Source organism: Aegilops tauschii, chromosome 6, assembly GCF_002575655.3.
Source record: "Aegilops tauschii subsp. strangulata cultivar AL8/78 chromosome 6, Aet v6.0, whole genome shotgun sequence".
Lineage (NCBI taxonomy): Eukaryota > Viridiplantae > Streptophyta > Magnoliopsida > Poales > Poaceae > Aegilops > Aegilops tauschii.
The window spans coordinates 374,402,221-374,418,995 of NC_053040.3; the positions used below are offsets into that span (position 1 = coordinate 374,402,221).

At 44.5% G+C, this 16,775-nt stretch overlaps 3 protein-coding genes across 5 annotated transcripts; 1 reads left to right on the top strand and 2 right to left on the bottom strand.

Annotated features, from left to right (window-relative positions):
• Positions 1 to 3,848: 3,848 nt before the first annotated feature.
• On the bottom strand, positions 3,849 to 7,427 carry LOC109774657 (uncharacterized). Of its 3 annotated transcripts, none has more exons than XR_005760379.2 (12): positions 7,137 to 7,427; positions 6,311 to 6,439; positions 6,163 to 6,220; positions 5,705 to 5,785; positions 5,523 to 5,594; positions 5,216 to 5,451; positions 5,051 to 5,122; positions 4,861 to 4,971; positions 4,679 to 4,785; positions 4,534 to 4,580; positions 4,266 to 4,347; positions 3,849 to 4,105 (listed from the first exon to the last, which is right to left on the bottom strand). XR_005760379.2 is itself a non-coding variant. In XM_020333402.3 (12 exons), exons 1-12 carry the CDS (start codon positions 7,304 to 7,306, stop codon positions 4,022 to 4,024), a joined length of 1,224 nt encoding a protein of 407 aa, XP_020188991.1. In that variant the 5' UTR covers positions 7,307 to 7,427; the 3' UTR covers positions 3,849 to 4,021. The 3 variants fall into 3 exon arrangements, 2 of the variants coding, with proteins under 2 accessions (XP_020188991.1, XP_040248603.1); XM_020333402.3 differs by having other exon boundaries at positions 4,704 to 4,785; XM_040392669.2 differs by lacking the exon at positions 4,679 to 4,785.
• A 1,032-nt stretch (positions 7,428 to 8,459) lies between these two features.
• On the top strand, positions 8,460 to 9,005 carry LOC109774671 (uncharacterized). The gene has a single exon (XM_020333426.1). It carries the CDS (start codon positions 8,460 to 8,462, stop codon positions 9,003 to 9,005), a length of 546 nt encoding a protein of 181 aa, XP_020189015.1.
• A 1,287-nt stretch (positions 9,006 to 10,292) lies between these two features.
• LOC109774681 (myb-related protein Zm1) lies at positions 10,293 to 11,946 on the bottom strand. The gene is made up of 2 exons (XM_020333435.4): positions 11,570 to 11,946; positions 10,293 to 11,476 (listed from the first exon to the last, which is right to left on the bottom strand). Exons 1-2 carry the CDS (start codon positions 11,836 to 11,838, stop codon positions 10,735 to 10,737), a joined length of 1,011 nt encoding a protein of 336 aa, XP_020189024.1. The 5' UTR covers positions 11,839 to 11,946; the 3' UTR covers positions 10,293 to 10,734.
• Between the last annotated feature and the right edge of the window lie 4,829 nt (positions 11,947 to 16,775).

A 16,775-nucleotide genomic window follows, 5' to 3' on the forward strand; every position in this document is an offset into this window, starting at 1 on the left:
AGATAGGATCCATGTATGAAAACGAAGTATGGACTTTGACTGACTTGCCCGATGATCGGCGAGCCATAGAAAATAAATGGATCTTTAAGAAGAAGACGGACGCGGATGGTAATGTGACCATCTACAAAGCTCGACTTGTCGCTAAGGGTTATCGACAAGTTCAAGGGGTTGACTACGATGAGACTTTCTCACCCGTAGCGAAGCTGAAGTCCGTCCGAATCATGTTAGCAATTGCCGCATACTATGATTATGAGATATGGCAGATGGACGTCAAAACAGCATTCCTTAACGGCTTCCTTAAGGAAGAGTTGTATATGATGCAGCCGGAAGGTTTTGTCGATCCTAAGAATGCTAACAAAGTATGCAAGCTCCAGCGCTCAATCTATGGGCTGGTGCAAGCATCTCGGAGTTGGAACATTCGCTTTGATGAGATGATCAAAGCGTTTGGGTTTACACAGACTTATGGAGAAGCCTGTGTTTACAAGAAAGTGAGTGGGAGCTCTGTAGCATTTCTCTTATTATATGTGGATGACATATTACTGATGGGAAATGATATAGAATTCTTGGAAAGTATAAAGGCCTATTTGAATAAGTGTTTTTCAATGAAGGACCTTGGAGAAGCTGCTTATATATTAGGCATCAAGATCTATAGAGATAGATCAAGATGCCTCATTGGTCTTTCACAAAGTACATACCTTGACAAGATATTGAAGAAGTTCAATATGGATCAGTCCAAGAAGGGGTTCTTGCCTGTATTGCAAGGTGTGCAATTGAGCACGGCTCAATGCCCGACCACGGCAGAAGATAGAGAAAAGATGAGTGTCATCCCCTATGCCTCGGCCATAGGGTCTATTATGTATGCCATGTTGTGTACCAGACCTGATGTAAACCTTGCCGTAAGTTTGGTAGGAAGGTACCAAAGTAATCCCGGCATGGAACACTGGACAGCGGTCAAGAATATCCTGAAGTACCTGAAAAGGACTAAGGATATGTTTCTCGTTTATGGAGGTGACGAAGAGCTCGTCGTAAAGGGTTACGTCGACGCTAGCTTCGACACAGATCTGGATGACTCGAAGTCACAAACCGGATACGTGTATATTTTGAATGGAGGAGCAGTAAGCTGGTGCAGTTGCAAGCAAAGCGTCGTGGCGGGATCTACATGTGAAGCGGAGTACATGGCAGCCTCGGAGGCAGCACAGGAAGCAGTCTGGATGAAGGAGTTCATTACCGACCTAGGGGTGATTCCCAATGCGTCGGGCCCGATGACTCTCTTCTGTGACAACACTGGAGCTATTGCCCTTGCGAAGGAGCCCAGGTTTCACAGGAAGACCAGGCATATCAAGCGTCGCTTCAACTCCATTCGTGAAAGTGTTCAAAATGGAGACATAGATATTTGTAAAGTACATACGGACCTGAATGTAGCAGATCCGTTGACTAAACCTCTCCCTAGGGCAAAACATGATCAACACCAGGACGCAATGGGTGTTCGATTCATCACAATGTAACTAGATTATTGACTCTAGTGTAAGTGGGAGACTGTTGGAAATATGCCCTAGAGGCAATAATAAATGGTTATTATTATATTTCTTTGTTCATGGTAATTGTCTATTGTTCATGCTATAATTGTATTGTCCGGAAATCGTAATACATGTGTGAATACATAGACCACAACGTGTCCCTAGTAAGCCTCTAGTTGACTAGCTCGTTGATCAACAGATAGTCATGGTTTCCTGACTATGGACATTGGATGTCATTGATAACGGGATCACATCATTAGGAGAATGATGTGATGGACAAGACCCAATCCTAAGCATAGCATAAAAGATCGTGTAGTTTCGTTTGCTAGAAGCTTTTCCAATGTCAAGTATCTTTTCCTTAGACCATGAGATCGTGCAACTCCCGGATACCGTAGGAGTGCTTTGGGTGTGCCAAACGTCACAACGTAACTGGGTGACTATAAAGGTGCACTACGGGTATCTCCGAAAGTGTCTGTTGGGTTGGCACGGATCGAGACTGGGATTTGTCACTCCGTGTGACGGAGAGGTATCTCTGGGCCCACTCGGTAATGCATCATCATAATGAGCTCAATGTGACTAAGGCGTTAGTCACGGGATCATGCATTGCGGTACGAGTAAAGAGACTTGCCGGTAACGAGATTGAACAAGGTATTGGGATACCGACGATCGAATCTCGGGCAAGTAACATATCGATTGACAAAGGGAATTGTATACGGGATTGATTGAATCCTCGACATCGTGGTTCATCCGATGAGATCATCGTGGAACATGTGGGAGCCAACATGGGTATCCAGATCCCGCTGTTGGTTATTGACCGGAGAGGCGTCTCGGTCATGTCTGCATGTCTCCTGAACCCGTAGGGTCTACACACTTAAGGTTCGGTGACGCTAGGGTTATAGAGATATGTGTATGCGGAAACCCGAAAGTTGTTCGGAGTCCCGGATGAGATCCCGGACGTCACGAGGAGTTCCGGAATGGTCCGGAGGTAAAGAATTATATATAGGAAGTCAAGTTTCGGCCACCGGGAAAGTTTCGGGGGTTACCGGTATTGTACCGGGACCACCGGAAGGGTCCCGGGGGTCCACCGGGTGGGGCCACCTATCCCGGAGGGCCCCGTGGGCTGAAGTGGGAAGGGAACCAGCCCCTAGTGGGCTGGGCGCCCCCCCCATGGGCCTCCCCCCATGCGCCTAGGGTTGGGAACCCTAGGGTGGGGGGGCTTCCCACTTGCCTTGGGGGGCAAGGCACCCCCCTTGGCCGCCGCCCCCACCCTAGATGGGTTTGGCCGGCGCTCCCCCCTCCCAAGGGGGCCTATATAAAGGGGGGGAGGGAGGGCAGGAGAACACAGCCTTGGGCGCCTCCCTCTCCCCCTGCAACACCTCTCTCTCGTATATGCTCGGCGAAGCCCTGCCGGCATCCCGCTACATCCACCACCACGCCGTCGTGCTGCTGGATCTCCATCAACCTCTCCTTCCCCCTTGTTGGATCAAGAAGGAGGAGACGTCGCTGCACCGTACGTGTGTTGAACGCGGAGGTGCCGTCCGTTCGGCACTCGGTCATCGGTGATTTGGATCACGGCGAGTACGACTCCGTCATCCACGTTCATTGGAACGCTTCCGCTCGCGATCTACAAGGGTATGTAGATGCACTCCTTTCCCCTCGTTGCTAGTATACTCCATAGATGCATCTTGGTGAGCGTAGGAAAATTTTAAAATTATGCTACGATTCCCAACACAAGGAGGGCGCCGTCATCGTCCTCGACAGCGACGAGGAGGACGAGGGCGGGCGTCCAACGCGCCACCGCGCCTCGGCGACCCTGGCCAGGGCTGCAGCATGGACGGCGCCGGCCCAAGCCAGCCGCGCGACGACGACGACGGCGATGACTACACCCGCTTCTACAGGCTCCTAGGCATGTAGACAGCGGCGGCGGCGGCGGTGGCTAGGCGTAGTTCAGGCGTAGTTTGCATGTTTTCGTGTTTTCTGTACAAATTTCAATGAAGTTTCGCCGAGTTCGTGCAAAAGTCGCCGAGTTTGCATATATTTTGTACGCAACGTCGCCGAACCCGGGGCGACCTATGGGCCGACGACTGGGAGCTAGGTCGCCCCCACGCACCAATCTAGCGCCGGCTCGCCCCCAGGCGGCTCTTTTTCGGCGCCCTGGGGGGCCGAACGGCTGGAGATGCTCTCAGTGCTTGCCCAGAGGGTGACCGCCATGTAGCCTCCCTCGAATTAGTGTCTCTGAAATACCTCTATGTCCAGAAAACGTTATAAGTCTGATAACTCAAAAACATGTCTATCCATCGAAAAAAAAACTAAAAAACATGTCTAGCAGTATTTGCCAAAAATGATGTTCATGCATATATTTACAATGTTCCTCTAGTTTAGGTACACTATTTAAGTACCTGATCACAACATGTCTTTAGATTTGAACATATTTTTCACACAATGGGACCTGCCTCCACCATCTATTGTACAAATTTATAAGCGCATCTAGTTGATGATTACTTCTACAATAGAGCCCCTGTAATAAACCTATGGTTCAGTACAGCCTCAGCAATTGGTCTTTTACGGTAATCTGGATTAAGCATTGCCTACAGAAAAGAAATCAGTGTAAGACCCTTTGTTAAAGATGAAGGAATCGAAAGTAGATTCACTGAGTCCACAGTTAATATAGTAAGCATACATAAGTATCATCTGCAGCAGCAGAAGGTTTGTGAACAGACAAATTTAACTATAATCGTAGAGGCAAACCTGCAGCAACTCCCAGCCGGCACCATCACCTAAATCTAGAAAGTTTACAGCTTCCGACAATTTATCATCTTCCAGGCAATACCTATGTGAGTTCATAAACATAGATAAGCATGCATATTGATTCTGAATATCACAAATCACAACTAACGATCAGGTAAAAAATAAGCGAGAGCAGATTTTATCAAATGAATTTGGAAAGCAGAATTATTCAAACATTGGAATGTTTAAACTTTAAACCATGTAGATGTTTTGTTCTAGCGATTCATACTCTCTTGCAGCATAAATGTCGAGACGGAAAGTGTTCTCCAAGAGCCTCTGCAGAATAAATAAGTACTTTGTTAGATATCACGGTGTTTAAAGGAAAATAATATTTTTCCTATGAACTTTTCTTTCCAGGAATTTCTCTTACGAACTTAAATCCAAATTATAATCAAGAACCTGCAAGGAAATGCCATCCATAATGCCTGCTTTGCAAAACGGAATAAATGCCATGTATGCAATAAGCAACCCAGCTCCATATCTGTGTTTTTCCAATCACACGTATATGTGAGAGACTTGCATTTTGTAACTCGAAAAAAGAAAAAGAAATACTTGCATGTCATCAGCTACTCCAAAAGCTCGCTTCTCCAAAGGAGTTGATGCTCCAGCAGCAGATGCTCGACGCCAAAGACCATCTGACAAAGCTCCAACCCCCATAGACGAATACCTGTCATTATAAAAGTATATCTATTCTCTAAAGCGTTTTCTCATTGGTAAAAGAAAATGCAGAAAGGATGGAGCTATACCCGATATCTACAGAAAATGCCAAATCACGGAGCTGTGGAAGTAAATAGTATCCATTTTTCTCTGCAACAGTGCTAAATAAGAGAAAGTTACACTAAGTAGTAACAGAACTGAGAATGAGTCATAAGCTGTAGAATGGGAAGTAAAACAAGGAAGATGCAGAATACTTGAGAACAACAGAAGAGGGGCCAAGGCTTTGGTGCAGTCTATCATGATTATGCATGTGGACAAGGCCACACATAGCTCCATTAAGCAGCCTAAGGACAAAATATTTCCTCAGTTCCAATTTGTATGCACGATCATAGGGATTCCAAAAATTAGGCCGTTCCTTCAACTGCCTTTCACTGGTTATTTTTGCATAGTCTGCAGCACTGTATCTCCCATCATCGCGGAAAGCAAGCCACTGTAGAAAAATTACATCAGTCTAAAAGCATTACAGGATCGTCTATGACCTGATAAAGTTATGTGGTAGACCTGCTCTCCAGTAGCTGTCTCAAATGCTCCTAACAGAAACTGAATGTTCTCACAGATATCCCTTGCATCACTCTGAAAGTAGAAGGCAAGGAATAGAAATTATTTTTTGGAAATGTCATGTCTGACATACTCATTCAGATCGGCAAGTTCAATCTCTGTTAATTTTTCACGATTTTCCTAACCTGAAGAAAAGCATGAGTCCTCAGCTCATTCAGTGCCATCAAATTAGCTTCAGAAGCACCAGCAATAGCTCCAGGGTATACCTTGTAGCATAAACCTATGTCTTAGCACATATAAGATCATAAATGAACTCATATGTCTGGGAAAGCTAATAACTAACACCATCAGATAAACCAACAAAATTGAATGGCTGGAAAATCGAAGTGAAAAAAGAAGAAAAACTTGGAACTATTGGCCCTGCCCCTACCACAAATAATCTTCACAAGGCACTGTTGAATCAAAGGGTGCTATCTGCATACGATTACGTAAGACTGGCCTTACTAGTATTATGTGTCATGTGATACAATTGAAACACTATGAGCATGTACATTTTAAAATGCATGGATGACCCATATCACACTTATTAGCATTACAGGACCGTGTGTAACTATACATGGTAGATTGAAAATCCGAGCTATACCTTAAATACAGTTTGTGTGCCCTTCAATGGACCTTGCACCACTCTTCCCTCGTACAGTCTGCAATAGACTATGATACATGTATAGTATCAGTAGACCTTTTCTAAAAAGTTACACATCGAAACAACATCTTAGATAGAAGGAAATAACCTAATTTTCACTTGTCCTTCTCCAACATCTTGGACTCTTAATCGCTCAATCTCTTCCGGTGAATATCCAAGACTAAGGTCTTGATTAACAGCATCGTTTGGAAACCCTCCAGACTGAGAAGATGAATAGCTGTTTCACATGACAAGAGTGTTGGAACTCGTGGTGGTTACATAAATAGAAATATATGTCCTTACGTTTACCACTCAAAATATCCGATGGTCCTTTTAACAACTCGAAATATAAGAGTAAAAACAGACACAGCATCCATGGCCCCATAACATAATACTGGTACTGGTACAAAGTTCTGTGGAAATTTTCTTGTAGGAAATCAGCAACATCGACATCTGAATAGGCATATTGAACCTCCTTGTCATTTACTGTAGCTCTGATGGATACATTACATATTTCCTAAAATTGAACCACATGATGTTCCTATTTGTTGCACGATACTGCTGGTAATCTCTGGTGAATTTATCTGAAGTGTCCTAAGCTAACTAAGCAAAGGGAAATGTCAAAACCAGACAGTATCCTGAACAATTTCAACATATTCTGTCAATCTCACCACAGTATCCTGAATAATTTCACCCCAAGAAAAACACACAGACTTGCCATTTCCAGTGATTTCTGCTGGAAATAACTAATTAAAATAACCTAAGCAACATGCCAGTGAACGGCACGAATGCTCGAACCAATTCCAACCCCGCACACAGCCCTACCGTCCTAAGTTTTGAATCAACTCAGAACGTAAGCACACATCTCCCCGTAGGTACTACAACTCTAAGCTCTGTAGGGAAACGCAAAGGGGAGAGGACCCAAACATGCTGACCTTGTGATGTTCATGAAGCCATAGCTACCCAATAATCTGCCGACCTCGAAGTACGCGGGGTTGGTCATCAGCGCCGCCGAAATCGGCCGTAGAGATCGTGGGCGAGGGCTCCGGCGCCGCCCCCCGGGCTCCGGCGAGACGAGGAAGCGCGCGGGGAGAGCCTTCAGCATCGTAACAGACGGAGTCCGTCGCCACTGCGCTGCGCACAAGCCTGAAACTGACTGGTGTTTCTGGGGATAGACAGCTCAAGCCTCCCAGCCGCAGAAACGAAAAAGCTACTGGGAGGATGTATCGCCGATAACGGGCCGCGAGGATCGCCTGTCGCACCATTATCGGCCCATCAGAAGTTTCCTTGCCCTTTTTATTTTGCGTGTTTATTTTCGCTTTTCGCTTTTCTGATTTTTTTATTTTTATTTACATTAATATTTCGATTTTATTTTATTTCCATTATTATATCATTCAAAATTCAGTTATTAATAGAACGAATCACACTTTTACCACTAAACTATACCCGCTACATTGTGGATTATGGTATAAATGCCGTTGGTACTTCTACTTCAATCGCTCGCCTTTACTTTAGGATTTAGATAGCCCCTTTGGTCCGTAAAATAAATATTTTCTTACCATGCTAATAGCGCCTCAACTAAATGTATTTATTTTTATTAGGATCCTATTCTCCTTTTAGTTTTATGTTAAATTTATTTTCTGCTTTCTGTTTTTTTCTTTTGCCACACATTCATGCACTTTTTTCAGACAAACTTTTTTTCAAAGTCATGAACATCTATTTGAAAATACATGAAAATTTGTTCTGAAAATACACAAACATTCTATTCTAGGAATGGTTAATTTTATCTGGCCAAGTCCTACATAACATTTATGTGGCAAATCGTCATCTTCATGTCAATACAAGTCTAAGCAACTGATCATGGCCAACAAAGGCATGAGACAAGATTATAAGAAAAAATTATTTATTTAAATTTGGTCAATGAATATTTTTGAATAGAAAGTCAATGTAAGGATGAAGACTATGAGGGAAAGAAGTTGTTAATCGGATGGATGAGCTCCTAGTCCATGGATATTTTACCACCTTAGAGCATCTCCAACAGACGCGCCAAATAAAGCGCGTGCGCGAAAAACAGGGCTCTTAGCGAGCGCGCCGGCGCGGGAAAAAGTGGCGTGCAAAAAAAAAAACGGGCGCACGCGGCAGTTTTGGCGCGTGTCGACGCGCGCACGCTATAAAAGCAGCGCCACTCCACGCGCCCTCTCCACCGCTCTGCCTCGCCACGCGCCCCTACTTTCTCGCCTCGCCGCCACCGCGCCGCCATGCTGCCACACCGCCGGGGAAGTTCGGGCTACGGCGACGTCCGTGCGCGCCCCTCCGGCGCCTTCTATGCTGAGATGCGCCTCGGCCTAGGCATGTTCGACACCGCCCACGAGGGCGCCCGCGCGTACGACGCGACAGCGTTGCGCCTCTGGCGGCCTCGTAGGGAGATGAACTTCCCCGAGGTGGCGACGCGGGAGCTGGCGCAGAAGCTCGCACCTCCCCGGCTTGTCACCGACGAGGACCGTCACGACAACCGGAGGCGGGAGCGCCGCCTCAGCATCACTGAGATGGATGAGGAGGCCATGGCGGTGTGGGGCCAACGCTTCCCGGAGGACGTCGTCAACAAGCGCGAATTCTACACGCAAAGGAGGGTGGAGAGGTGGGCGGAGCGAGCAGCCTATCACGAGGACATGCATACGAGGAAGGCGGCCGCGCTCTTCAACATCGAGCTCAAAGAAGCGTCGACCTGGGACTCCGACGATGAACGGTGGATTGTCGCCTTCATTCCGACGTCGGAGTGGGAGGAGGACACCACCGAGTCATAGTCCGAGGAGGAGGACGACGAGTAGTTTAGCCGCTGGCTTTCGTATCGTCTTTTTTTACTATCTATGATGTGAATTATGTTGGTTGAAATATGCTATGACTATGTTGGTTGAAATATGACTGTCTTGTTTAAATTTTTGTGTACGTATGTGTATCTTTCAAACAGCGCGTTGTATTTTAGCTCGCCTGCTGAAGCGCTACAGCGGCGCGCTAAAATTTGCAGCGCCTGGTGAAGCAACTGCCTACTCGGGCGCAAAAACAGCCGTTGCGCGCGCTGTAAAAAAAGTTAGCATGCCGCGCCTGCGCGTGCCGTTGGAAATGCTCTTACCCCACCTATCTACCACCTCAAGGTTGCTTGGTCATTTGTCAAGGCCCCCTGGCGTACATAAATTCCCACATGGGTGCATGTAGCCGTTTCACTCCCACTGAAAACAACTCAAGGAAAGAGGCATTCCATATAGTGTACTCGTCATTTTTTGGAGTTTAGTCCTGATACTCTTGAGTTTAACTTGAAATATCTCATCAATTGTTACAATTTAGTGTTGTTTTCTCTCTTATATGTTTTTAGGGCTACTAGGTGGCACTCCTACTGACTTTTCACAATAAACTGAGTCATACCAGGGCTATTCTGGCGAAGTTATGAGCAACGGATATATGGTTGTTTGAGAATTTTTTAATTAGAGTTCCCACAACATGCTTAAAAAAGATCCAACACATGTATGATGTGGGGTTCGTCGATATACAAATCCAACAAACCAAACATCAGACATTTTATGAAACACCGCACAACCCGTGAGTCCTAGCCAACCACCGGATCAATAACCCGTCCGAGTTGTTAGCGATTGCTAAGGCGCAACATCGTCGCATCACCAAAGTTGTTTCCACCCAAATTGACAAAGTGTTTTGTCATCGAAAGATTGAGGCATCAGTTGAATCGAATTTGTCGGTTTTCCTGAAAAGGAGTGGATCTCAAAAAAGGAAAAATAAATTAACATGAACAATGAGTAACATGCCGCATGGTGTTTCTGAAAAGAAATGCAAGCCCTTAAAATTCAGAACTCAACACCACCAAAATATGGTCCCATTCCCAATTTCCCATGCTCCCATTTCACTGCTTAGGTGACCAACTTCTCTATCATCAAGTTTCATGTGATTTTGCTCACCCGAAGCAACATGCAATCAAATCTAAAGAAATAAAATAAAATAAAAGCCAGCTAAAGGAGAAGAAAAAGGTTACATCGCATTAGCAAAAGCAAGTTGCTTTAGAATGCATAATCAAAGCCCGGTGATGATTCTTCAAAAGGCACTAATGATGGTGGTAGTAGTGGTGGGCCATCGGATGATCCAGCTCTTACGTCACCATGACGCTGTGCAGCATATATATGCATGGTACAAATTAGTCGCAATTTTTTACTACGAACTACTAGTACGAAATTAATCAAATGACATACTACATCCGTACGCATGTTTGCATACCACTTCTCACTGGCTGTTGATCAGTGGAGTGCTGTTGCATACATGCCACAGTACATTTGGTTAAACTCTTAGATAGGATAGTAGAGGTACTCGTGCTACTTGGCCTTGTATCGACCTAACTTTTCATTCCTTCAATTTGTATGTGCATTGTAACAATGAAATCAAATATGCAACTCAAACGTTTCGTTAAAAACTTCTCCAAGTTGTAATGTTTGATCTCGGGCGTCCGATGGGACCACCGTGGATCTCAACCTTCTATTCAGAATTGGACGCCTCATGATCCGATCTGGACTGTGGGTGGGAGGATACCATCACCATGTCCCCCTCCGTTTCGGAGAGTTGGCCCGGGTAGCCTATCTGGTCGTGTGGGCCCGCCTGGGGCTGGGATTCCTCCGTGGGCCCCCACAGGCCGAGTTCCTTCTCCAGATCCTGCAACCACCACTCGTTTCCCTCCTCTTCTTGGCTGGCCTTGGTCGTACATGGCACTGTTGCATCGCCTTGTTGTAGGCGCGCGATATCGTCATCGATGATGCTCCAGATGTCAGCGTCCATGTCGATGTCCGGCAGCTCGAGCAGCTCCTCCACCCCGCCGCCGCCCCCGGCGCACGTCGTCAGGGAGGACGACGAGCACGAAGACGTTGGCATTGGCGCCGCCGTCGCGAGCGCCTCCGTGGGCGCGTCGGCCAGCATGTCCAGGATGTCCATGACTGGCTCGAGCTCCAGCTCGAGAGGGGATGGTACGTCCATCGTCTCGGGATCGTTGCTCGTGCCGCACTGCTCCCCGGCGCCGCCGTTGGATCCCTCGCTGCTCGTCATCGACGAGGACGCCGAAGACAACGAAGGGACGGGCGTGTCGGGGTCTCCGTCGGCCGCCTCGCCCTTGCTCTCGCCAACGCCTGGCTTCTGCTCCGACGCCCTCTTCTTCAGGTGCGTGTTCCAGACGTTCTTGATCTCGTTGTCCGTCCTCCCGGGCAGGCACGCCGCGATCTTGGACCACCTGGACAAATAACAAAATCCGATCAGAACACACCAAAATCAATCAATCGATCAATCTCGGAACCGAATGCACGCAGATTAACGGCGAGCCTACTTGTTGCCGAGCAAGGCGTGCAGCTTGATGACGGTGGCCTCCTCCTCGGCGGTGAAGTTGCCGCGCCGGAGGTCGGGGCGCAGGTAGTTGATCCACCGGAGCCGGCAGCTCTTCCCGCAGCGCAGCAGGCCCGCCTGCCTCGGGAGGGCGCGCCAGTTGGCGTGGCCGTGCTTCTGGATGTAGGCGATGAGGCGCATGTCCTCCTGCGGCGTCCAGGAGCCCCTGTTGAGCCCGACCTTGGCGCAGCACGGTGCCCTGCCTCGCCCCATATCGGACACCTGACCAGACCACTCTGCTCGCCTGTTCTACTTCGACTTGCCCGAGTCCAGGAGGTGGTGGGACGGTGCAGAGCATGGATCGGGGGCGGGCACGGCCGGTATATATGTGCGCCGCGCACGCTCGCACTGACGCAACCACTCCTACTACTTACTGGTGGCAGGGCTGGCGCTGGGGCGACAGGTGACAAGCCCAGGAGTTGGGAGGCCCTACGTACCTCTATCCTCCTACCTCCGAGACTATTGCGTTTACCTACCAAACCCCTGTCCCAGGAGAGCAAAATGTCCTCCATCTCCTGGGGCCGGCCGCCCATCCGTTCGTGGCCCGGGTTTCCTCCGGGATCCATGATGCGATGCAGGGTCTACTCCTCCCTGCTGCTCCGTTGTTAATCAGGAAGGATGCGCACTCAGCACTGACGGGCAGCGCATGCGCCCAGCGAGAGAGCTTACACGTACACTTGCTTAAAAATCACTAAATCACGATGATGTTCTCTGCAGCCCTTTCTACCCGGGCCAGAAAAAAGTTTGAGGGCCCTTTTTGGAGTGGTTGGGGAAAACAAGAGATGATTGCGCTTTTCCGGGACTAAATGAAATGGATCTTTTTTGTTCGGAAAATCTAACGCCCACACGTGTGGGCATTTGTACATCGCCCACACGCCTCCATCACCACTCATTTTGCCACGTATGAACAGATGACATCAGCAGAAATCTTTCTGGTTTTTGGCTTAAAAATGTTTTATCTCCTAATTAAAAAAGCGAATTAAAAATCTGTTTTCACCATTAAATCCGTCTCGACGAGATCTTCAAAACTAGACCTCATGTTGATATGTTTCGACGAATTTTTTTTACCCAAAAGTTGCCATAATGTTTACACTGTAGTTGCCATAGTGCTTAAACTAAAGTTGCCATGTGGCAAATTTAGTTTGTAGATCATGGCAATTTCAGTTTTTCGATGATGGCAATTCCAGTACTTTGACCATGAAAATATTTTTTGTATGAACCATGACAATTTTAAGTGCATGTATCATGACAATTTTAATTTATGGTGCATGGCAAGTCTAGTTTCTTAATTCCCCATTTTATAATATATCAAAATTATTTTTAAATATAGAAGAAAATAGCTGAAACATATCATGGCAACTTCAGTATAAACATCATGGCAATTCATGTGCAATAGACACGGCAACTTTTAACAAAAAAAATTCGTCGAAATATATTGATATGAGATCTAGTTTCGAAGATCTCGTCGCGAGGGATTTAATGGTGAAAACGGATCTTCAATCGGATTTTTCATTTAAGAGATAAAACATTTTAAAAATAGAAAATCCAAAAAGATTTTCACATGCATGCATGCGGTGACATGGCGTAGTCTGTATGATACAGGACGTGTCGGCGGGTTTGACTCCCACCACACGTGTGGGCGTTAGCGTTGTCCTTTTTGTTATAAACACATCCTTTTGTTTTAAATCATATCCGTCGATTTATTTAGAACTTAACTTAGCAGTACCTCTTTTTTCTCTTAGTGGGAGAGAATTATGAGCATAATTGGTTTGATGCCAACAATTGGCATTGCCAACATTTGGCAAAATCAAAAGTTGCCAAATGTTGGCAACTTTTTTGTGAGGTTGAGAAGAAAAGTTGGTAGCCAACCAATCACTAGCCAACATTTGGCATTTGCCAAATATTGGCATGCCAACTTTTGGCATTGAACCAATCATGCTTTATATCTCTGTCTCCATTAATTAATCTTTTCAGGACCTAATCAAACAATCTGAACTCTGGGTCCATCTGGTTGAACGGGTTAAATTTAGTGCGTGAAATGGGGTTCAACCTATCCTAAGTACAACTAGCAGCAGCTATCGCCGATCAACTTTGTCGTTGGTTAAATAAGGTAGCTGAATTCATACTTTTGGTAATGAGTTCCTGGGTCTGCAGCGTGACCTCAGTGTTGTTTTCTCCTTTTTTAGTTGTGCAAGTAGGATCTGTAATGTCACATACGTTTGCTTAGGCTGTCTGATTTGTGTGTGTAAGCTCATTTGGTTTAGCTGCGAGCTGACTAAGCTCGTGTGAAACCAGGGTCTGCCTTTGGTGAAAGCTTGGAGCAAAAGGGAAAATTTGACTGTTGAACTATTATGGAGCTCTCGTGATCAACATGAGTTACGAAGAAGAGAGATCAACCCGTGAGCACTTTGCTTGAAAACAAATCTATTTCGATACCACGTACCGTGTTTCTTTTTGAGGAATTAGACATTCCATTGGCACTACAGTTCGTTCCAAGCCTCTTCGTTTGTGATTAGAACCTACGTCATGCCAAGCAATGTAGCCTCTTGAAAAGGTGTTATACATTTGTACGCTGACAGTGAGATTGGCATTTGTTGTTATTAGCAGAAGGATGATATAAACAATATTCTAACTGTTGAACTTGTCATTGTTGCTTCAGATAAATCGCTACTGCCTACTTGGAAGTGTACATCTATTGATGCAGAGCTCATGAGACAAATATCTTCCAGTATGTACAAAAATCTAATGTACCATTACAAATATACTACTCACACACCATTCAAGCAAGTGGGAGAAAACAAACTGCCTACTCATGTTTTAAGTCATTTTAAGCAAGTTGATAAGATATTTTACAATACTTCAATGATCATTGACCCTCCCCTTTAGCGTTTAATAATATACATACTTTTGTAGGAGCTTGCATGCCTAATTCCACAACTCTAGCTAGCTACTGGCCTGTTGGGGTCACCACCACTCGAGCTCCACGTTTCTCCTGATTAATTATCTACAAAGATGAACTTGCAATAAACCAAACAAGTCGTAGAACTTTGTTCTTGTACTAGTAAATACAAAAAGGCTGGTAAAAAAATAAAAGAACATTTTTATAAAATGAAATAATCATAAAAGTATTGTCTATATATTTCTCAAGTTGTCTGGTTTCTTTTCTATATAGTTTTTAGTTTTTCTAAACCTTTGGATCAACATTCAACCATCCCCGTTCCAACATGTTACTTCAACATTGGAATTTGAGATTGATGAGCATAGAACTTTATGGGTCTAAGATAAAAAAGATACTCAAGGCAACTAAAATTAGCAAAAAAAAAATCTGTAGATCTTTTATAATAAGAAATCACAACACACTAGAAGCAATAGAAATATGTTAGAAGTTCCCAATATAAGAAAAACATTTGCAGCTAATTTGTTTGGCTCTATTTTTACAAATGAATCACAACTAGTAAATTTTCCTAACAATTCATGAACGTATCATCATAATAGCACCTGAACAGGCCAAATGTTATCGTTATTATGGTAAAATGTCTGAAACATATCATAGCATATAAATCGTTATAAATGTACTTCAACATATCATATACTATAGGTCATCATAATTTAATTCTACACAAGGAGATAGGTGATACTAGACACAATAAATGAGTTCACAGATGATACATATCAAGAACTTCATCTAAATAGTGAGCCTAGCTCACTAGGGTGGAAGAATGGATGCACTACCCAACACCTGGGTTCAAGTCATTATGGATGTGAATTTAGTTCCTATTTACACTATAGGGCTTCCCTTATGATTTTCTTTCAAAACGTAATATTTTACCTAAATAGTTCATAGCTAATAGATCATGATAACTGTAGCCAAACAAATCACCATCAGATCATAACATGTATACTTTGTAAATGCACTTGAAAAGCCGAACGATCGTTGTAATTGTGTGTATGCTTTCCACAACTCATAAATTACAACAAGCATAGACAAACAGATCATAACATATATACTTTGTAATTGTAGACAAACATGTCACTTGATAGATCTTCACAATTGTACTTAAGCATCACACAACCATTGACACAGTGAATCTATTAATGGGTCACAATCAATGGATCTTCACCGATGTACCTAAACAGTATTCATCCTTTTATATGAAAACACTAACTTTTCATGGTCTCAGAGCGTATATACCCATAATTTTGCGCCTCATACAAAAGTTACAAGAGTTTTTAGTCTACATATTTATCTAATAGCGCACTAATTTAACTTTGCTTGATCCATTATTGTAAGTAAACGGTATGCCAGATCACTTCCAAAGCTCAAAACCGTTGCTTTCTACATACAACCTACTAGTTCCGTGCGATGGCTGACTAACTGACTTGCAATCTGGACTTTAATTGCGAATATTGATCTGAAATCATATACTCCATCTGTTCACTTTTGTAAGACGTTTTGGACATTTAAGACAACACCTAGAAAGTTCAATTTCAGTTGTCTTAAACGACTTACAAAAGTGAAAATAAGGAGTAAAAAAAACTGCCGGCCTAACATAGAAGCGAACATCAAGCTCACAAGCCAAACTTCAATTCCACATACCTACCCAGTATCACATATAAACGATTGGCTATCTCACGATCTAAACATTAGTTACATGCAGTGTAATGATCTGATACCATGCACAATTAGCTTGGAGGCCAAGACCAAGTACAAATGAGAAACAACTCGGCTCAATACACTTTTATACTTCTAGGTATTGTGTGCTTGACCAATTCCGCATATTCATTCAAATATCATGTGCAAATGACCAACCAACCTGCAATCCAAATTTTAATAATTCCATATACTGATGCACTTATTATTATTTTTCAACAAAGACGGATGCCACTTATGAACGACATGCCAAGTCATGTATAAACTATCGACGGTTGGCTCGCGCCTCAAATGTGTGCGCTATAATCTAATATCATGTACAACGACACATTGAATCGTAATATAATATCTTTTTCCGGGGGAAATGGGCTAGCTGTAAATGGCATAATTCAGGTAGGTCTAAACATTAAAATGATTAGAGATATTTCTTGCGCAATTGCACCGGACCCATCATTAAACCAAACTAAACCACATCTTTAAGAAGAGTATTCAGATAACT

Bases quoted from the DNA above. Each gene is read 5' to 3' on its own strand.
- LOC109774681 (XM_020333435.4), bottom strand. From the start codon at position 11,838: ATGGGGCGAGGCAGGGCACCGTGCTGCGCCAAGGTCGGGCTCAACAGG. The intron at 11,477-11,569 runs GTAGGCTCGCCG...TTATTTGTCCAG, and splicing joins CACGCCTTGCTCGGCAACAA to GTGGTCCAAGATCGCGGCGT.
- LOC109774671 (XM_020333426.1), top strand. From the start codon at position 8,460: ATGCTGCCACACCGCCGGGGAAGTTCGGGCTACGGCGACGTCCGTGCG.
- LOC109774657 (XM_020333402.3), bottom strand. From the start codon at position 7,306: ATGCTGAAGGCTCTCCCCGCGCGCTTCCTCGTCTCGCCGGAGCCCGGG. The intron at 6,221-6,310 runs GTTATTTCCTTC...AGTCTATTGCAG, and splicing joins GAAGGACAAGTGAAAATTAG to ACTGTACGAGGGAAGAGTGG. The intron at 4,348-4,533 runs GTATGAATCGCT...GAACTCACATAG, and splicing joins GACATTTATGCTGCAAGAGA to GTATTGCCTGGAAGATGATA.